We start from the raw sequence: 22,301 nt of genomic DNA, 5'->3' as shown, positions 1-22,301 counted from the left end.
CCGAGCGGTTCTAGGCACTACAGTCTGGAATCGCGCGACCGCTACGGTCGCAGGTTCGAATCCTGCCTCGGGCATGGATATGTGTGATGTCCTTAGGTTAGTTAGGTTTAAGTAGTTCTAAGTTCTAGGGGACTTATGATCTCAGAAGTTAAGTCCCATAGAGCCTGGAGCCATTTGAACCATTTGGACCAATTAAGGTTTTGCGTCTTCAACCATAAAGGTTTTACATGCTTAACGTCAGCTATTTAACACTTTGACTCATTGTAAAGTAATGAGACGCTTGCAACTTTTGTGTCCGGGACTCTAATTCGGTGTAGGGAGGTCGTGTGATTACAGATAATTTTAAGATGGTAGATGGTTCAAGTGGCTCTAAGCACTATGGGACTTAACTGCTGAGGTCATCAGTCCCCTAGACTTAGAACTACTTAAAGCTACCTAACCTAAGGACATCACACACTTCCATGCTCCAGGCAGGATTCGAACCTGTGACCGTAGCAGCAGCGCGGTTCCGGACTGAAGCGCCTAGAACCGCTCGGCCACGGCGGCCGGCTAAGATGGTAGATCTCGAACGTGTGCTGTTCCTACTTTACTCCTCTTCTATTTACACCACAGTCGCAGTCTTCACGTAAGTAATGTACTGACATAATAACGTCATATTTTTACTTCTTTTACAGCTTACTTCCTGGACCTTTCCCGAACATGCGAAAATCTTAACGTGAACAGTCTAGAAGAAATCGTACTGACATCTGCCCGTCCTTACTCTGGAACCTCGGAAAACCTAACGTCTGTACATAGTTGTGTAGACTCCGACAACGACGCAAAAGTAAGCCAGCCAAGGAGGCGAAGGCGGGAGCCAGAACAGTTTGCAAACATAGCCCTGAATGCCGATCGTCCGCCAGGTGGGGCCGCCGCCAGTGGAATTCGTCCTTGGCAGTTACGCCCACTGTCTTACCACGCCAGTGTGTACGCCATGCTGTTACCACTGTCTTACAAGTTTTGAACGGCCTTTGCTGCTTAGTGCATTCTTCTAAATAGGAATTACTCCAACTAGGCTAAATCTCGATTTCACATAAAAAGTTGAAAGCACTGGGGCATTAATGTGTTCCTGAAACTGAGACACAGTAAACACTTTAGTTTAGTGTAAAAATTCTCTCTTTCTCTCTCTCTAAACAGATTGACTACTGTTCTGCGCTACCTGCTGTGTGATAGCCCGTGAGGTTATATTGCCACTGTTGCAACCATTATCAGTCATGCAAACGATATGCCAAAAATCCCTTTCTGTTTTAGTTACTATTGTTGCGACTCTTCCCACTAGTTAGAAATATGCTGTCGGAAGCAGGCATCAGCTGATACTTATTACATCGCAGAGCCATTTAGCACACGAGGAACAGGAAGAAGCAGAAAATGGATCAATATGATGACAGTCAAACTGCAGACGACAACCACAAAACCACGAGGCTAAAGGGAAGGAAACGTCACCGAATCTATACTTTGCACACAACAGGGAAGAAGAGGAGTGGAACAGGAAGAAACAGAAAATGGATCAACCATCACAAAATCGTGAGACTAAAGGGAAGGAAAGGTCACTGAATCTACACTTCGCGCACAGGAGGGAAGAAGAGGACACCCTGCAAAGATCCTACTGAGAGACATTCTCTGTCATTTATCTTTAGCAGTGTCCAGTCTCTATAACGGAAAACGCATTGCGCTCGTTCTCTCATGCAGCGCTATGAATGCCTGAATTGTGTGCAAACATAATATTCATATGACGTCTGTTAGCACCCCCAAGGACGTAGGTAGGACCACTCAGTGGAAAAGAAGAAACAGCGATCAACGTTTGGTCAAACGGAAATTGCATCCCTGAGCATATAAAACCGTTTTTCGTTTCCACGAATTCGATATGAAAAGAATTTGAACATCTGTCAGTAGTACACAATATCTGCAGAAAGATAAATCTTTTTCGATGAATGGTCACCAATGTAAATCTCAAAATCTCTCTCCAATCGACAAAGAGTGAATGAAGGAGGAAGAAGAGCATGGGCAGAGAAAGGAAGAGAGAGGAGAGGGGGGGGGGGTAATTATAGCGTGATTAATCTCTGTGAATGCTGACCAGCGGAATGTTACGAGAAACTAAGTAGATGTGTCATCGAGTGTTGTATTTCAAGTAGGACATTAAACAACACGAGGGCAAAATCTCTCGTCGTGCAAAAGCTGAAAGGTTTGTGACTTGAGTGAAAACGGTAATAATTAGCAATATCGATGAGGATGAAATGGATTCACCTAGAAATGTACCTGGTACTCGCAGTGTCCATTAAAAAACGAACGATAAGACGAAGAACAATGCACGCATCGACAGACATTTATCTCAGATGTAGCACACTTTCGTATGCCAGGTGTCTGCAGTGTCGGAGCATTGCAGGTTTTCTTTTGGAACAAATTTGTCGAGTAGCAGTCGCTCAGTGAACTGCATGCACGAATAAAATCAAAAATATTTTCCTTAGGTACTTCACTTTCTCGGTGACGATTTTAGCCAGCCTCCACTAGCGAAATACGGTTTGATGGTTCCGTAAGTGTCATCTGATTCGGCAGTTGCACTCAAACAAGCATATACATTCTTGTTTTTGGCAATTCTATAAGCTAGAGCACCTGTTGTTGTTGTTGTTGTGGTCTTCAGTCCTGAGACTGGTTTGATGCAGCTCTCCATGCTACTCTATCCTGTGCAAGCTTCTTCATCTCCCAGTACCTACTGCAACCTACATCCTTCTGAATCTGCTTCGTGTATTGATCTCTTGGTCTCCCTCTACGATTTTTACCCTCCACGCTGCCCTCCAATGCTAAATTTGTGATCCCTTGATGCCTCAAAACATGTCCTGCCAACCGATCCCTTCTTCTAGTCAAGTTGTGCCACAAACTTCTCTTCTCCCCGATCCTATTCAATACCTCCTCATTAGTTACGTGATCTACCCACCTTATCTTCAGCATTCTTCTGTAGCACCACATTTCGAAAGCTTCTATTCTCTTCTTGTCCAAATTGGTTATCGTCCATGTTTCACTTCCATACATGGCTACACTCCATACAAATACTTTCAGAAACGACTTTCTGACACTTAAATCTATACTTGATGTTAACAAATTTCTCTTCTTCAGAAACGATTTCCTTGCCATTGCCAGTCTACATTTTATATCCTCTCTACTTCGACCATCATCAGTTATTTTACTCCCTAAATAGCAAAACTCCTTTACAACTTTAAGTGTCTCATTTCCTAATCTAATCCCCTCAGCATCACCCGATTTAATTTGACTACATTCCATTATCCTCGTTTTGCTTTTGTTGATGTTCATCTTATATCCTCCTTTCAAGACACTGTCCATTCCGCTCAACTGCTCTTCCAAGTCCTTTGCTGTCTCTGACAGAATTACAATGTCATCGGCGAACCTCAAAGTTTTTATTTCTTCTCCATGGATTTTAATACCTACTCCGAATTTTTCTTTTGTTTGCTTTACTGCTTGCTCAATATACAGATTGAATAACATCGGGGAGAGGCTACAACCCTGTCTCACTCCTTTCCCAACCACTGCTTCCCTTTCATGCCCCTCGACTCTTATAACTGCCATCTGGTTTCTGTACAAATTGTAAATAGCCTTTCGCTCCCTGTATTTTACCCCTGCCACCTTTAGAATGTGAAAGAGAGTATTCCAGTCAACATTGTCAAAAGCTTTCTCTAAGTCTACAAATGCTAGAAACGTAGGTTTGCCTTTTCTTAATCTTTCTTCTAAGATAAGTCGTAAGGTTAGTATTGCCTCACGTGTTCCAACATTTCTACGGAATCCAAACTGATCTTCCCCGAGGTCCGCTTCTACCAGTTTTTCCATTCGTCTGTAAAGAATTCGCGTTAGTATTTTGCAGCTGTGACTTATTAAACTGATAGTTCGGTAATTTTCACATCTGTCAACACCTGCTTCCTTTGGGATTGGAATTATTATATTCTTCTTGAAGTCTGTGGGTATTTCGCCTGTCTCATACATCTTGCTCACCAGATGGTAGAGTTTTGTTATGACTGGCTCTCCCAAGGCCATCAGTAGTTCTAATGGAATGTTGTCTACTCCCGGGGCCTTGTTTCGACTCAGGTCTTTCAGTGATCTGTCAAACTCTTCACGCAGTATCTTATCTCCCATTTCATCTTCATCTACATCCTCTTCCATTTCCATAATATTGTCCTCAAGTACATCGCCCTTGTATAAACCCTCTATATACTCCTTCCACCTTTCTGCCTTCCCTTCTTTGCTTAGAACTGGGTTTCCATCTGAGCTCTTGATATTCATACAAGTGGTTCTCTTCTCTCCAAAGGTCTCTTTAATTTTCCTGTAGGCAGTATCTATCTTACCCCTAGTGAGACAAGCCTCTACATCCTTACATTTGTCCTCTAGCCATCCCTGCTTAGCCATTTTGCACTTCCTGTCGATCTCATTTTTGAGACGTTTGTATTCCTTTTTGCCTGCTTCATTTACTGAATTTTTATATTTTCTCCTTTCATCAATTAAATTCAATATTTCTTCTGTTACCCAAGGATTTCTATTAGCCCTTCTTCTACTGTATTTCTTTCCCCCATTCCTGTCAATTGTTCCCTTATGCTCTCCCTGAAACTCTGTACAATCTCTGGTTCTTTCAGTTTATCCAGGTCCCATCTCCTTAAATTCCCGCCTTTTTGCAGTTTCTTCAGTTTCAATCTGCAGTTCATAACCAATAGATTGTGGTCAGAATCCACATCTGCCCCTGGAAATGTCTTACAATTTAAAACCTGGTTCCTAAATCTCTGTCTTACCATTATGTAATCTATCTGATACCTTTTAGTATCTCCAGGATTCTTCCAGGTATACAACCTTCTTTCATGATTCTTGAACCAAGTGTTAGCTATGATTAACTTATGCTCTGTGAAAAATTCTACAAGGCGGCTTCCTCTTTCATTTCTTCCCTCCAATCCATATTCACCTACTATGTTTCCTTCTCTCCCTTTTCCTACTGACGAATTCCAGTCACCCATGACTATTAAATTTTCGTCTCCCTTCACTACCTGAATAATTTCTTTTATCTCGTCATACATTTCATCAATTTCTTCATCATCTGCAGAGCTGGTTGGCATATAAACTTGTACTAGTGTAGTAGGCATGGGCTTTGTGTCTATCTTGGCCACAATAATGCGTTCACTATGCTGTTTGTAGTAGCTAACCCGCACTCCTATTTTTTTATTCATTATTAAACCTACTCCTGCATTACCCCTATTTGATTTTGTATTTATAACCCTGTAATCACCTGACCAAAAGTCTTGTTCCTCCTGCCACCGAACTTCACTAATTCCCACTATATCTAACTTTAATCTATCCATTTCCCTTTTTAAATTTTCTAACCTACCTGCCCGATTAAGGGATCTGACATTCCACGCTCCGATCCGTAGAACGCCAGTTTTCTTTCTCCTGATAATGACGTCCTCTTGAGTAGTCCCCGCCCGGAGATCCGAATGGGGGACTATTTTACCTCCGGAATATTTTACCCAAGAGGACGCCATCATCATGTAATCATACAGTAAAGCTGCATGCCCTCGGGAAAAATTACGGCTGTAGTTTCCCCTTGCTTTCAGCCATTCGCAGTACCAGCACAGCAAGGCCGTTTTGGTTAATGTTACAAGGCCAGATCAGTCAATCATCCAGACTGTTGCCCCTGCAACTACTGAAAAGGCTGCTGCCCCTCTTCAGGAACCACATGTTTGTCTGGCCTCTCAACAGATACCCCTCCGTTGTGGTTGCACCTACGGTACGGCCATCTGTATCGCTGAGGCACGCAAGCCTCCCTACCAACGGCAAGGTCCATGGTTCATGGGGGGCTAGAGCACCTAGCTATCCTAAATTACCTTTATTCTCGACTGCTGACACCTGTATTCTAGTCGTTTACCTCGTCGGTCCTAAAACTGTGCCAGCAATTATTTAAACCCTCTCACTGGCTGCGTAGTTTCTGCACCACTCTCCGGTTGCAACAGCGAAGTGTATTGTCTTTTACATTACACGTCTTTGAAGTCGGGTTGCCTCAACACATTTGTCGTGAATGATAGGTGCACTGTAGATGGCTGTTACGATTCTGACGGATTACGGCTGTGGCTATCCGCAGGGAGGGGGAGTGCAGGGAGGAAATTGAACTTAATAATTCATAAATTATAGGGTTTTCCAGAACTGTATTGAAAGATATCGGAATTTTGTAAATAATAAAAAGAAATACAGTGAAAACGATTTAACCGATCATCTACATCTACATGGCTTCTCCGCAGATCACGCATAAGTGCCTGAGAGAGGGTTCATCGAACCACCTTCACAGTAATTCTCTATTACTCCACTCTCGAACTGCGCGCGGAAAAAGAAACATTTATATCTCACCGTGCGAGCTCTGATTCCCCTTATTTTATTATGATGACCATTCCTCCCTATGTAGGTCAGAGTCTAAAAAATATTTTCACATTCGGAGAAGACAGTTAATGATTGAAATTTCGTGAGAAGATCGCGCGACAACGGGAAACGCCTTTGGTTCAAATGGCTCTGAGCACTATGGGACTTAACATCTGAGGTCATCAGTCCCCTAGAACTTAGAACTACTCAAACCTAACTAACATAAGGACATCACACACATCCATGCCCGAGGCAGGATTCGAACCTGCGACCGTAGCGGTCGCACGGTTCCAGACTGTAGCGCCTAGAACCGCTTGGCCATCGCGGCCGGCGAAACGCCTTTATTTTAATGATGTCCACCCCAAATCCCGAATCATGTCCGAGACACTCTCTCCCCTGTTTCGCGATGGTATGAAACGTGCTGCCCTCTCTGAACTTTCTCGAAGTACTCCGTTAATCCTATCTGGTAAGGATCCCACACCGCGCTGCAGTACTCCAAAACAGGACAGACAATCGTAGTGCAGGCAGTCTCTTTAGTAGAGCTGTTGCATCTTCTAAGTGTTCTATCAATGAAACGCAGTCTTTGGTTAGCCTTCCTCACAACATTTTCCTTGTTCTTTCCAATTTAAGTTGTTCGTAACTGTAATTCCTAGGTATTTAGCTGAATTTACGGCCTTCAGATTTGACTGATTAATTGTGTAACCGAAGTTTAACAGATAATTTTTAGCACTCAAGTGGATGACCCCACACCTTTCATTATTCAGGGTCAACTGCCAATTTTCGCACCATACAGGTATCTTTTCTAAATCGTTTTCTAGCTCTTTTTGATCCTTTAATGACTTTAACAGACGATAAACGACAGCATCATCTGCAAACAACCTGACGGATGCTCAGTTGTCTCCTAAATCGTTTATAAACATAAGGAACAGCAGAGGGTCTAAACACTGCGTTGGGGAAAGCCAGAAATCACTTCTGTTTTACTCGACGACTTTCCGTCAGTTACTACGAACTGTGATCTTTCTGACGGGAAATCACGATCTATCAGAGGCTACTTATCTGATTCAGTAATTTATAGTTTGCACTGATGCTATTACATTTCGCAAGTATGCGCTTCACATATCCATAATCCACATTATTTTCCGTTTGTTCCAGACAGCAGATCTGTTCAAATAAGGATCAGCAGCAACTGTGGCGGCCGCAGCGTCAGCTTTCGGTGAACAAAGTAAGTTCTCTGCTAAACGCGTCGTCCTGCTGCAAGTTAGATTCCTAGATTCTCCATTTCCTATGATACTTCTGGATCTTCCAGTATTTGCAGCTACCGTGAGCCGACTGAACAAAGCCGGCTTTACAGCACAGTGCATCATTTGTAAGTCGTGAATGAAAGCAGCAATAAGTATCAGTGATTGCTTTGCTGGGACTGGTAGATTTTGAACAAGCTTTTGATTCAGTTTCAACGTACTGGCAGGCTTTGAGAAAAAAGACAGCGATTCAAATGTTTTTGTGTACTGCTCAATAAATATATCAAAGCTACAACTTCCATTAGGCTTTGTCACGCTAGTAGGATATTCTGAATCAAAAGATGAGTCTGGCAATGGGATTCCGCATCATCAGAACTATTCGCAGAAGCTCTAGAGGGAGCTTTCATATAATTGAGAACGTGATGAAGAAATACGCATTAATGGAACATGCTTGACACATGCTTGTGTTTATTGCGATAAATTTAACAACGAATAGGAGAATTTAATAGAGAGAGTCTGCAAGTAGGCCTTAAAATCAATCAAAACTGAAGACTAAAATAACTTACAATTGGCATATAAAAAAAATTACAGATTAACAAATATGCCGTAGAGCTAGTTGGTGCGTTTTTGTTTCTAATGAAGTTGAAGACGAGGACTGGATGGGCAGCAAAAGAAATAAACAGAAGAGTAAAAAATGGTCTCAAGTGCCTATGGCAAACTAAACATGGTTTTCGAAAATAAGATGAGACAAAAGCTGATCTGAGAGCGTATTATGGCAGGCTGCTGATTAGCGATCAGTGGAGAGAAGCAAGTTTAAAACAGCGACCGGAGAGGGGTGGGTTTGGGGGGGGGGGGGGTGGATGGGTGGAGAGGGGGACAAGAGAACAAGTAAATGGATGAGGAAACAAACTGGGGTGGAAGACAGCTGTAATGAAAATGAAATGGAGGGATGGCACAGGGGAGTATATGTAAACAGACGAATGGACAGTAGATGGACAAAGAATATACTTCTGTGGACTCCAAGAAGTAAGAAGAAACCGAGGGGACGACGTAGCGGAACGTAGGTAGATGGCATTAGGCAGAGATCGCAAACGTCCTCCAAATGATACTAGGATGTTCGCGATATGAAAGAAACGGCATAACCTCCTCAAAGAGCTCGATAAGAGCAGGAATTCCCCAAACTGCGTGTGTAACAGAACTTTTTCGGCTGCTGTCTACAGCGGATGCAGTCAGTATTGCCCAGTTTCTGAAAGAAGCATATATCCAGGCATAACGCAGAAGCAAAGGCATAAGAAAACCAAATTCAGAAAGATCCTCAAACTCAGTAATCCGTCTGATTTATTACATGACCCGACAGTTAGGACACAACGCGAGACGTTATGAAACAAGTGTGTTAATCTGTAAGTTTCGTCGAGTTTTCCCAAGGGATGTGTGTTTCGAAATTCACTTGTACTCTCATGTCGTTGCTGTTCCTTATTCTTCAGTATTATTTCTTTAGAGAGGAAAATATCGACTGTAAAAAATTACACTTAGGACTGCAATTGTCGTTTGCGAAGAATACACAAATGGTTCAACCCATTTGTTTAACAAGCAGAACACAGTACAGTACCGGCAACACAGTACAGTACCGGCAGTTCGCTCGCTCGAGCTATAAGAAAGAAGAAAGCGAGCCTCAGCTAAGTGTAGCACATCTGCAAAAGAATGTGTGCACCAGATATTAATGCGGTCTAATCTTGAATATTTATCAAGAGTTAGTGACGCCCCCTCCCCCTTTCCAAAGTTGTACGGGGGCTGTAAACGGCACGTTCATTCAGCTCGTGAACAATTCACTGAGGTTCTTTGGGCATCGTCTGAGGATTATTTTGGTTCACTTGCACTAGATATGTTCGTCGTTGGGGAGGGATGTCATTTTCAAGTTCTGCACGTGTAACACTGGTAATACTAAGCAACGCATACACTTGCAATACTGCTAAGTGCCTCTCCTTGTCTTGTCTTGCTCCCTAGAAGAACGCGAGAAACACGAAGTGAATTATTCAACAGGCAATTGAGGACAAGACAGGTTAGAACGCAATGAAATTTCGTGCGCGATTGCTATATAGATGATAGGAACTTCCATGGGAATCCGTTGAAGTAAGGCTCTGTCTTCTCGTGAAAGGCTGTAGTGAAGGTTAGGGAACAAGTACTAGAAATTACACAGAACCAATATTAAAAATTACATTCTGGTTCATTCACTGTGTTAGGACCAACGGACAAGATAAATGAGGTTAGGGACTGCACTGAGTTAGTTTTTATTCTTGACTAGACTAGTTTCAACTTGCGAGAAGCTTAAGTTTTATATACCATTTCAGTGCGGTTTTAAACAAGGAAGATTCAACCAGTGGGTGAAAGAAGTGATGCTATCACATAACCAGACAGTTTGTGTATATGGTATTTAAAAAAGGTGTCTCATATTCTTACAAGAAATGGAACCAGTAAAAACTAGAGGAAAAGGTCCTACAGACCCATGTCTGTAACCATACACTTTTTGAGACATGGGTCATTCTGCCCTACGATAGCCATCTGTCTGTTAACACAACAGGAGCTGCCCAGTGTAGTTACCACTCATTCTTACATATCTTAAAACCATCATGAGCTCGTGCAAACCCACCAAGTTGCATTCGTATTTTGTTACTTGCACAGGACACGTACTCCTTTAGTGTGTGGACGTCGTCGATGGGTGTGGAAAACGCCTTCCTTTTCTTCTTATGGCTTTGGAATTGGCATAGTTAGTAACGGATTTGGCATAGTTAATTTAAAGAGCTCGCCGAATGCTCTTCCAATCGCCACCTGTTACCCCAGGGACGGAATATGTGTATGCCAACTGTCTGCGTGTAGTGTTATTCATGTGAAAGTGAGCCACATCTAGGCTGGCGTGCACACTAATCCTCGTCATTAATCCGCTGGGCTGGCGCACCTCACCGTCATGGAATTGTCGTTTTAACGAGCACGGCTTTCCAGGAGGGTGGGTGTGGAATATACCAAGGATTTTAAATTCCCCGCAGCTAGAAATTCGAAGCGATTAAGGTCAGTGAACACAGAATGACCTCCTCGATCAATACATCACTGATCGAACTTTGCGTTTAGTACTGTCGTGCCGCGCGGGATTAGCCGAGTAGTCTGGGCGCTGCTGTCATGGACTGTGCGGCTGGTCCCGGCGGAGGTTCGAGTCCTCCCTCGGGCATGGGTGTGTGTGTTTGTCCTTAGGATAATTTAGGTTAAGTAGTGTGTAAGCTTAGGGACTGATGACCTTAGCAGTTAAGTCCCATAAGATTTCACATACAATTGAACATTTTTTGAGTACTGTCGTATGAGTCGTAGAAAATGGGATGACATCTACACCTATGCTCCACAAGGCACCTTACAGTGTGGCGGAGGGTACTGTGTGTACCCTTGACACTTTGCCTTTTCCCGTTCCCGTCGCATATGACCGTGGGAAGAACGATTGCTGGTAAGCCTCCCTGTGGGCTCGAATCTAATTTCTTCTTGATGGTCTTTTTGCGAGGTATTTGTAGGAGGAAGCAATATATTGATCATAAACATCCTTTGTCTCACTTCAGGGGTAACGTTCTCCAGTAGCGCAAGTAGGTTGCCCCGTAGAAATTGATGATAAAGTGCACGTGTTAAATCGCCTGGCAAAGTGTACGGCCGTATCAATCTGTCATCCACGGTACCTGCCCATGCAATGACTGTAAAGCGAACCTTCTTCCTTGATCGCTCGAGGATGTACATCAGTCCACAAATGGTTAGTGCGGTACTTTATTGTTCCACTCTGTGTGGATCCCGCTTCGTCGGTAAATAAAGTGCAAAGTGTGAACAGCAAATCTTCCACGTTCCAACTTAGAATCCATTGGCAGGACTGAAAAATGGTGTAGTGACCTTGTATGTACCCTGGGAGCTTCCGGAACTTCCACATCATGCAAGTGGCATGAATAATGTAACCGCCAATCCAGAAATGACCACGCAAGAGCGTGGGCTATGCCTTCAGCAGCTGATTTTTTTTCTTTCATTTTTGTTGTAGGATCATCTTCTATTAGGCTTAACACTCGCTCCTTCACATTTGGCGTGTGAATTGTGCGAGAACTACAGCGATTCCTTGTTCTTGATTTCGGTTGACACGTGGCAAACTACGTCACGCCTATATGCCTATAGACGGGCGGCTGAGTGGAAGGCTCTTGCCTGTGCTGGTCTAGCAGGTTATCGCAGTAAAGCGCACTCCATTGGTACAAGCTGCAGATTCGTTGTTGCCTTCCAGTTACCTGTGAGGATAGTACAGACAACAGTTTCCCGAAGAGCCACGTGTCCCCAGGCATCCAGATTTTTCATTGTCCAATGACGATCATGGGAGTGACCCTTGTGTATGACAACTGAGGTAAGACAGGTTATAGGGAAGACCACTCCCAGGAACCAGCACTATAGTCGCCCTGAGAAGGACCGCTGTAAAATCGGTCGAAACATCGCTTTTAATAGTGGTTTTCCTTTCAAAATGACGTATCCCGAATATCCATACGGAGTGCACCGGTTTCATTGCAGAAAATACGATCAACACTCTGTATGTCACCTTTTTGTGAGCTACGATATCGCCTTACCTGCTTTCCTTTACTAATATCTGAAGCAGCTGACTATGATCTGTCGAAAGGTTTCATATTGTACCTAAAGCATTCTTGCATGCCCCAACAATTGATGTGTCGAGGCAGCAGAATGTTGAGCCTCGATAATTACAAGATAGCTGTCAATACTTAATGCCTATATTCAATGCTAGAAGAGGCCTAATTTAGACAACAGCCTTTTGTGGCTTCAGGATGGTGTTTATATGTAATCGATGTGTGCATCTACTGATGAAGTTTATTGAAGAACTTATCATCTGCAGAACTCGTTCGTCGTACTTCATCCTCCAGACTTCAGATGGGGTCATGTGAGGCTGAGTAATCAATTTTAATAGTGTAAGCAAACGCTAATATGAAATTAAGTTGCAGCCGTGCACATTGACAGTCAGTTCATAAGCAAAGCGGTAGCAGACGTTAGCGAATGAAATCAAAAGGGTTCAGGCTGTGTGGCTTCTTGCAGCTATAATGTGTATAATCTTTTGCAATACCGTGTGCAGCTCATCTATACGTGCATTGAGTGTTCCATTACTTTTCTATGTGAATTTGAGAACGGTCTAATAACGGTTCCAAGTTTGTTGCGGCACAGTTTCCCAAGTCTCAGCCAAGGAGGATGTCTCGATTAGAGGCAAATTGTAAAAGACGTAGGTGTCATAGCTTCTTTTCGTGCTTTACATACTTATGGTGATTTTGATTAATGGTGTTCTTGGTAAAAAAATAAAATTCAGTTTCGAGTGAACCGTGATTGACATTACTACACCATACGATATAGTAATTCCAAACAGAATCGGCATCTAATTACTTTTTATACAATTTTTTTAAGCTGAGTGTCTTAGAGACACGCAGAATCCCAGAGCAACACTTTCTTCAGAATTGTCGTCGTCTTCGTCAATCAGGGAAGACAGTGTTCTGGTAGGTTATTTAGAAGTGTAAATAGAGTATGTGAAAAGCCTTTGACAGATAGGATAAGCTGATTTACGCCTTTCATAAACGATAATTATTATTTCAGTCTACTGGAACAATTAATCATAGCTATATTTCTAAGGTAACGCAAACTCTGACTTGTTCGACGTCCCCTGTGTCCTCCCTCGTGGTAGGATACGTGGAATACATGTGGATGGATGAGTAAGGATTAATAGGAAAATAGAGCGGTACAGACCTGATTTTCGGAGTTGAGCAGCTTGAGTTGGTCGTTGATGAGGCTGTACTTGGCCGACTCCTCCTTGCGTAGGGCGCGCTCCTTCTTGAGCTCGGGACTCCAGAAGGTCTTGATGCTGTGCATGCTGGAGCCGAGCTTCTGGTTGGTGAGCTCGAGCTCCTTCTTGAAGTTGGCGAGCTCGCGCTGCAGGTCGCTGTTCTGCTGCTGCAGCTCGGCGACGATGTCGCGGCCGCTGCCGCCCGAGGCCATCATGTGCGGGTTGGGCGACTGGCGCGCCGACCGGCTGCCGCCCCCGCCGCCGCCGTACAGGTCGTCGTCCAGGTAGAGGCCGCCCCCGCGGTCGAGCGAGCGGTCGCGGCCGGTGCCCATGCCGCGGTCCAGCGAGCGCTCGCGCGGCTCCCGGATGGGCACGAACTCGCGCTCGTGCGCGTCGCCGCCCAACCCGCTGCGATCCAGCGACTGGTAGCGCGTGCCGCCGCCACCCCCGCCGCCCCCCATGGCGGGCCGCGAGGCGGAGCGCGACCGGTGGTGGCCGCGGCCGCGCTCGTCCATCATCACCGGCGAGCCTAGCTCGTCGTCGCGCGTCGCGTAGTACGGCGAGCCCATGTAGCCGGCGGACGCTGACGCTGCCGAATGGTACTGCTGCTGCTGCTGGTACTGTTGCTGCTGCTGCGCATGCTGCGCGTCCGCCGCCGACGGGGGTGGGGAGCGCGCGCCCTTGCGGCTCCCCAGAGGGCTGCCCCGTGTGGCGCCGCCGCCGCTCAGGCCGTAGTTGGAGCGCGACGGCGACCGGTCTACGGTGGGCAGTTCGCCGGCCAGCCGGCGCGAGCTCCGCGGCGATCGGTTCCCGCCGGCACCGACTGCTCCGCTGCCTCCTCCAGCGCCGTATCCGCCGCCCCCGCTCAGATTGGAGGGGGCGCCGTACGACATGACCGCCCGCTGCTGCGCTTTCCTCCGCTTCGAGTCGCTGCCGCAGTCGTCGTCGTCGTCGTCGCAGCCGCCGCCACCAGTGCCAGGAGGAGTCCGAGACCGCCCGCAGACGGCGGCATTATCGCTCTCTGGTCTCCGCTATCGACGCACGCACGCCCGCACTCGCCTGCTCCCTCTCGACCGCACACCGCACGCCCGCGCCGTGCGTCACATGCCCCACGCGCACCGCTGCCGCACCACTGCCCGACTGAGCGGAGCGCCCCGCAGCTCCTCTTCTCCGCCGGCCGCTGATCAATGAAGGCCTCCCCCCAACCGCTCTCGTACTCCAGCCAACTGGCTGCGCAGCTCCGCGCCGCGCCACGACGCGACGTCCGCCCTCTTTTGGCGGGAGCGAGATCCTCGTGCGCTCCGTTCGATCAACGCGTCGGCTCTGCTCCACGGAAACGTCCAACAATGTTTCTCACAAAGATGATGCTTTTGTTTTCCAAAGGCACGTCTTCCAATCTTACAGTTAGCCTTTATTTTACTAATAATATTTTTCATACACAGCTCTCTGAATTGTCTCTGCTCTTCTTCAGATTACACGAACAGACATTTTTACCAGAATAGTCACTTTTATAACAATTCAATGAAGTTGTTTAAGAGCGAAACATCACTTGCCCGTCGCTTTTACAATCGTGTATCACCTAAATGGATAACCTTACTGTCACCGAACAACGGTTCTTCCATAAAAATCTTTTCATGCTGATGTAATTGCGGTCGGTCAACTGTATCATCCCAATCGGTTTATTCGTAGCAACGGCGATTGTTATTAAGCAGCATATCATGTTCAGACCACACTGTATATTCTAGTCAAGAATATTATGTTCTCCCTACACTATGAAACACCTTGCCAGTTACTTCAAAGAACACTGATTCGAAACTAGTTATGTATGCCGCACTTACGTTTCCACTGCCCCTTAGCAACGGCGAAATCGGAAGTACGAAATTTCCGCTCTCACTGTGTCATTTAAAATATACCGATGTCGATCGTGTAGTTCCACTGCTCACCGACAGACTGCACTTCACGCACGAATTGCCGAGGTATGCCATCTGCTGGCCCTTACGAGAAATACGTTTCTTTCTCGTGTGCTGATGAGTTCAGGACCCAAAATTATGAAATAAATTAATTCAGTTACAATTTTTTAAATATTTGAAATCTGGCAGAAAATATTTATCCTCCTAAAACGAAATGGCGTAATTTTGACGCAACCTTATTAAAAAAAGGGGAAAATAAAAACAAATAATTGCTATTTGAATGTGATGTACTGCTATCCTTATAGCAGTACAAGCAACAAAGTACACTCTATACGAACTATTTCGGACTGGCATTAACTGGGAGGGAGAAGACAAAGTCGAGTCGTCCTCTTCCCTTTCGCTGTCCTAGCCGGTGGAATATCTTCAGAGTCAAAGACAAATTCGTTGTTTAGTTGTCTTACAATGTTTTCATATTTTATTTGTATTAAGAAACACGCATTTGTTAGTGCTGAAGTAGGTGAACGACATTATTTGGCGTGAATTTGGTTTGCAGATTGATTTTGATTTGTGTGATGTCTTGAAGAGCCTTAACAACTGTCATTATGTCCGACGAAGAAGATACAACGATTTTACTAAGTGGAAAAAAAGAGGGAAGGGAAAAGTCTGTGACTGTTACACCTCCGCCGGTAATAATAAAAAGCAATAATAATGCAGTCACAGACAAATCTCAGAGCCATGCCATCCTTGCTTCGTCAGTGGCGATGCTGGGAGGCTTGGCGTTTGGTTATGACATAGGATCAAATGACAGTATTCTTCACGAGATGGAACTTTCGTTTAGACTGACATGCCTTCAGCAGCATATGACATTCAATATGTGGCTTGTAGGAGCCGCAATGGCATCTGTTTTCGGCGGTAAGTAATACTTCCTTCGTTGTAGCCATGCAACATACATATCGAGTAAGTCATTAATATTTGTGATGTATATTTTACGATGCCTTGTGTTCTCAAGCAGACATACCTCGTGAACAAGTTTGTCTTTATTTTCCAATGGAATTAAGTGTATGATAAGGTTATATTCGGTATTTACATATTATTACTGTGCACCATACCAGCAATATTATCACCAGCTTCAAAATTGTTATAGGTGTACCCGTTGACAGACTTGGTCGGCGTTGGAGCACTGTATGTGCAAACATAATGCTGAGTGTTGGATCAGCCGTCTCTATACTCTCATCTTCATATGCAATGTTGTTATGTGGGCGCCTGGTTGCAGGTTTTGGTGGAGCACTGTCAGCAGTTGCTCTGCATGTTTATTTAGCAGAATTGGCTACTCCTGTGTCCCGGGGGAAGCTTGTACAGGTATATACCAGATATTTTCTATTTGTAAGAAGTTATTAAGATGAACCCATTTCTTTTTAGCAAGTAATTTATTTCAGTGTATGATATTTGTAAAAAGTGAGAGAGTGTTCTTGCTAATATTGTTTGACTGTTAGACTTTGTGGTATGGTGGCTGTAAATACAATTGTGCATATCAAATTTTATGCAATAATCGCAACTATATCTCCACTGTAAGAATTACCTGGTTTTTACCTAAGAAAAATGAGATGGCTTTTGATGTGATATTTCTTCACATTTCAGTTATTGTATCTTTCCATGTTCATTAAATTTTTCGTTGCTCAGTTTTGTCTTGGCTAAAGATTGTGGCACAGGTTGATTACTGGAAGTCCTTACACCTCAGAATGTGTTTCTATAAATACATTTGTGGAGTGCAAGATTTGTGAAAGTCAGCTGAAGAACGTGTACTGTTCAGAACTTTCCATAGCGGCTGTATCAACAACTAATTATTTTAACCCTAGTGTGCTTAAAAGAACTTTCTGTAAATGTAATACATCAGCTTTTATCATTGTTGCTATTGAAAATTTAACCTTTCAGTGAATTTGCCTTAAAGTAAAGATTGTTAACTTGTCTCGAGTAGTCGTATCAAATAAGTGTGAAGTTCTAATACTGTGTTAGAAACACTACCTACCAAAAGTAATGGTACCTTTTGAGTGGTTTTATAATTTTTATGATTATCTGACTTTGTTGGCAGGAGAGTGATCTCTGAATTTGTGTAAAGTAATCTTGTTATTACAGAAGTTCATTTGCCCCGATCTTCTATATCTATTCTCAGAAAATGTGAATTGACATCCTCTAATCATCTTCATACATAGACCATTATGCCACTGTGTAGTGCACCTTTTTGGGCAACAATATATTCATTTTTACCAAAGACAAGCTTTAGCTACCATTGCCAGTCAGTGCAGAAGGGAGCCTGAATCAAAAATCTGTGGACAGCAGAAAATGATAGACACATAGTAAAAAGAGCAGTAGTTTTGAAAGGATAAGGACAAGAAAACTAAAGCTATCTAACGGTTTTACGTGCTCTTTAAAAAGCCAAATAAAAAAAATGGTGATAATAGTGTAGTTAAACCTGAATGTTTGTATGTTACAGAGACTATTGCCAGGGAGTCGCTTTCAGAAATAGAAAAAAAAGAAAGGACATTTCTAAGAAGATCCTGAGGCCAAAATAAGTAAATTGACAGCAGATGCATTTAAATTTCATTTGACATAAAGCAAGGAATTGTATGAAAATACTGGTAAGATTGTAACCACAATAAAGGAATGAAGACCATCTTTCTATGGGCACATTACAAAAGCAATACCAGAAAGGGTTGCAAGTAGTATATTGATTGATCAAGGGAACCAAAACAGTCCTACAGGTGAAAAAAGTGCAGTAGGATCCAGGAAAGTGTGGTATGATTGAGAAGATGGAGGATCAAAGGTGGTTCAGAGCAAAAGAACAATGAATGAAATTGTGTGTGTGTGTGTGTGTGACTAGGTCACTCCTTTTCTTCCTTGCTTGCTGAACTGTTGTATAACAACATCCACATCTGTAGTTATTTGGAGTCATTAAGTCTATGAAACGTTATTGGAAACTTGCAAGTTCATTTTGGTAGAAAATCATTTGATCCTCCTCCTTTTGCTGTTGTCAGAATACTCCTGGAAGTTTAAATACACCATTCCTAACTCTTCCTTTGATATTCTAATATTTTCAGTTAAACTTGTCCAAGTAGCTGACCAAGTAGTTATGTTAATATAATATAACTGGATAGATAAAATCTACTCACCTAGTGTATGTATGTTCTTAACTTTTATATGTGTTTTTTTCTGCCACCACTTGGTGAGTACGTTTTTTTTTTTTTTTTTTTTTTTTTTTTTTTTTTTTTTTTTTTTTTTTTTTTTTTTTTTTTTTTTTTTGTATATCCAATTATATTATATCTGCAAAAAACTATTATTGTCGATCAGTTATGTTACCATGTAGACCAGCATTCTGCTACAGTGGCAAGTGGCCGTTATCAGGGCTGTGTATTTGTTGAAGATGACAGTAGCCCCAGAAGCCTTCACCCACATTACAGGTTGGCGATTCTTCTGGATAATATGGAATTTTCACAGAATTACCAACATTGGAATTTAATTTTATTGAGCCTTATAAATCATAAATTTTAAAATACTTAATATTTCAAAATATGTTATATATTTAAATGTTAGTCCATATAAGTTATTGATGTTTAAAAACTGCAGTTAAACTACAGCCAAGAGAAAAGAAAAGTCGTTACTGTGAGATGCTCAAACACTGCCCCGCCCGCTCCCCCGCCCCTTCCAACACCCGCCCTCCCAACCCTCACTGTTAATTTCTCAGGAGCTTGTTATGACATGATATTCCTCCCCACATATTAATTTCTCAGGGAATACATTTTTCAAGTTTGAGTAGCTGCCCTGCATTATAGCCTAATATGTATTGTCTAGTTTTTTTCTGTCTCCTTTTGTGTGTGTAATACTGTCTGCAATACATATAGAGCAACCTTGTGTTGTGCAGGTTCACTTGCAACTCTTCTCAATGTTTTCAAATGATCTAACTGATCTCCTAACTTCTGACTTCAGTAGAAGCTATAACTTTCTCAAATTTCTGGTTTTATTTTTTTCTCTCTTCAAATACTTTTGAGCTGTTTTGTTATTTCAACTGAGAGACAAAAAGCTGAATGTATTTAATATTTGCAGATTTTGCCGATTTTGGAGTACGCTAGCAATTGCATGCAATAAACATGTTTAACTTCTCTGGAAGTAAAATCACCTCAAATGACAAAAGTTCAGCCCTAGGGGAGTATGGTAGGACCACTGTTCTCCATACACATAAATGAGCAGCAATGTGCGGTTGTGTGCTGATGATGCTGTGGTGGCAAAGTGTCAAAGTTGAGTGTCTTTAGGAGGATACAAGATGATTTAGACAATATTTCTTGTTGGTGTGATGAATGGCAGCTAGTGTAAGTTAATGCAGATGAGTAGGAAAAACAAACCTATAATGTTAGAGTACAGCATTAATAGGGTCCTGCTTGACACAGGCTGGTTGTTTAAATATTTGAGTATGATGTTGCAAAGTAGTAGGAAATGGAACGAGCTCCTAAGGCTGTGCTACAGAAGATAAATGGTCGACTTTGGTTTATTGGGAGAATTTTAGGAATGTGTGGTTCACCTGTAAAGAAGATTGCATGTAGGTCACTACTGCAACCTATTCTTGAATACTGCTTGAGTGTTTGGGATCCATTCCAGGTTGGATTAAAGGAAGACATTGAGGCAGTTCAGAAGTGTGCTGCTAGATTTGTTATGGGAATCACTGGAGGGAAGCCGATGTTCTTTTCAAGAAGCACTATTTAGAAAATTTATAGAACCGGCATTTGAGGCTGACTGCAGGGTGATTCTAGTGCTGCCAATGTACATTTCGCATAAGGACCAGGAAGATAAGGTTAGAGAGATTAGGGCTGATATGGAAGCATACAGACAGTTGTCCTTCCCCTGTTCCATTTGTGAATGGAACAGGAAAGGAAATGATTAGTAGTGGTACAGGAATGGTGGCTTGCAGAGTACTGATGTAGGTAAAGAGCAAAATTATGTAGGCAAAGTTGGCCTGCTGCAAGAAAAGGGTGCAGCTTGTGTTGAGAAACCAAATTTGCAGAGACAAAGGATTTAATAATAGATTTTTCTAGAACCTGGCTTCATGTTGCTTGGAAATGTCACATGCACCAAAGGTCTACAACGGACATGTGGAAGTAATTTAAATTTTCTGCTAGAGGAGGATAGAAAAGATCTGTAAGACAGCAAAGTTCGCAAATCAAGAAACTATTAGCATAGGAGATAAAAGATCTCTGCTACCAAAGTTTTTGAACAGAAGAGACCAATTAATTCTCCACCTCTAGTGAGACAGCAGTTTTCTGGTTATTGTTGTGGGAGGGATAATGCAGGGCATGAGAGGCAGGGGAAGACGTAGACTGCAATATTTCAAACATGTAATGTACATTGTAAGACCATGTTTGTATGAGGAAGTTTAGAGGCTAACAGGAAACAGCGAAGTGAGGAGAAGAAAAATTGCTGCCTACCAATTTTTGGATTGGGACTTATAAAATTTACATTTGTGATGATTAATTACACCTCCTTTGTGCTGTTAATGTAAATTTGAGAGTTACTATAGGACCGCAAATTTTTCTAGCATCTTTATTTTAGTGTATTCATGTTTACATAATCAGTCAGTATAACAAGTGGCAATTTCATAACAGCATTCTGTGGAAACATTGAACCACATTAATTCTTTTATGATAGAGTTAACATATGGCTAGGCAGTCAGTATATACCCTAATTGATACATCCTGCGCTAGATTGTGTGTAGTGCTCCTATCTCAAAATTTTGTCTGAGCAGCACTTTTCTACTGTCGGAGATGTTGCCCTTATTGTCACTTTTCAGTACTTAAAATGTATTGTTGCTCTTGCACACACATCTTCGTTTCTTTAGAACTGTTTTTCTCTTCTTCAGTTGTGTTGCATATAAACACCTATTTAATTTTCTTTCAGTGTTGAACTGTGTTTGTCCAGTTGGATTGCAGGGACCTCTTCATACCTGTAAGCATGTGCTTTCTTTGGAAGTGGAATTATTACAGCCCTTCCTGAAGTCCGAGGGTATTTCGCGTGTCTTGAATACCTCACACATGGAGTGGAATAATCCTGTGATGACTGACTCTCCCAAGCATCTCAATCATTCTGAGGAAATGTCATGTCATCTGTTGATGGTATCTGTCTTTCCCCTCTTATGCATGCTTATACAGCTCTGCATTTATCCTCTAGCCATTCCTGCTTAGCCATTTTGTGTATTTTTTACAGTTCAATATTTCCTGAGTTATCAAAGGATTGTTACTACCAGGCCTTTTCTTTTTACCTGTGTGATCCTCTGCTGTCTTCTGTAATTCAGCTCTCAAAGCAACCCATTCATTTTCAGTTGTAGTCTTTTGCATTTATTTCAGTCTGATGTTTCTCAATGCTCCCTCTAAATTCGGAACAACCTCTGGGTCCTTCAGTTTATTGAGGTTTCTTTTCCTGTAGTTTCTGCCTTTTTGAAACTTCTTGATTTTTTATCTGCAGTTCATAACCAGTAAATTATGATCAGAATCCGTATCTGCCCCAGGACTTGCAGTTTAAGATTTGTTTTTGAAATCTCTGTCTTACCCTTACACAGGGTCCCCAAAAAAATTGTTGTGACAAACTTTGAGGGGTTGTCTTGTCGAACAAATCAAGGAAAGGAACCCCTGTCTGGAAACGTTTTCCAATGACAATACAGAGCATCGAAGTTGTAGGTCCCCAGCCTGCCCCCAGGCCACCCCTTATGCAGCAAACTTTACTTTATACACGGATGGACAGTAGGCAGAATGTTTCGAAATGTTGATTGTTATTCTGTGATCACAACTGATTATCATGTTCATCAGTGAAGAAGATGGAGCTAGCTGCTCTGTAGGGATGCATTCA

At 42.8% G+C, this 22,301-nt stretch overlaps 2 protein-coding genes across 4 annotated transcripts in view; one reads left to right on the top strand and one right to left on the bottom strand.

Moving 5' to 3' along the window:
* The window catches only part of LOC124798682 (ERC protein 2-like), a 482,084-nt gene extending 466,654 nt beyond the window's left edge, over positions 1-15,430 (bottom strand). For all 3 annotated transcript variants that reach the window (XM_047262184.1, XM_047262185.1, XM_047262186.1), the window contains exon 1: positions 13,470-15,430. In XM_047262184.1, the coding sequence (XP_047118140.1) occupies positions 13,470-14,399 (930 nt within the window). In that variant the 5' untranslated portion in view covers positions 14,400-15,430. The remainder of the gene's footprint in view (positions 1-13,469) is intronic.
* A 475-nt stretch (positions 15,431-15,905) lies between these two features.
* The window catches only part of LOC124797985 (solute carrier family 2, facilitated glucose transporter member 10-like), a 71,068-nt gene continuing 64,672 nt past the window's right edge, over positions 15,906-22,301 (top strand). Inside the window, exons 1-2 of the mRNA XM_047261163.1 lie at positions 15,906-16,328; positions 16,561-16,775. Coding sequence (XP_047117119.1) covers positions 16,019-16,328; positions 16,561-16,775 — 525 coding nt within the window. The 5' untranslated portion in view covers positions 15,906-16,018. The remainder of the gene's footprint in view (positions 16,329-16,560; positions 16,776-22,301) is intronic.

Source organism: Schistocerca piceifrons, chromosome 5 (assembly GCF_021461385.2).
Source record: "Schistocerca piceifrons isolate TAMUIC-IGC-003096 chromosome 5, iqSchPice1.1, whole genome shotgun sequence".
Classification (NCBI taxonomy): Eukaryota; Metazoa; Arthropoda; class Insecta; order Orthoptera; family Acrididae; genus Schistocerca; species Schistocerca piceifrons.
This window is presented reverse-complemented; position numbering and strand designations above follow the sequence as displayed.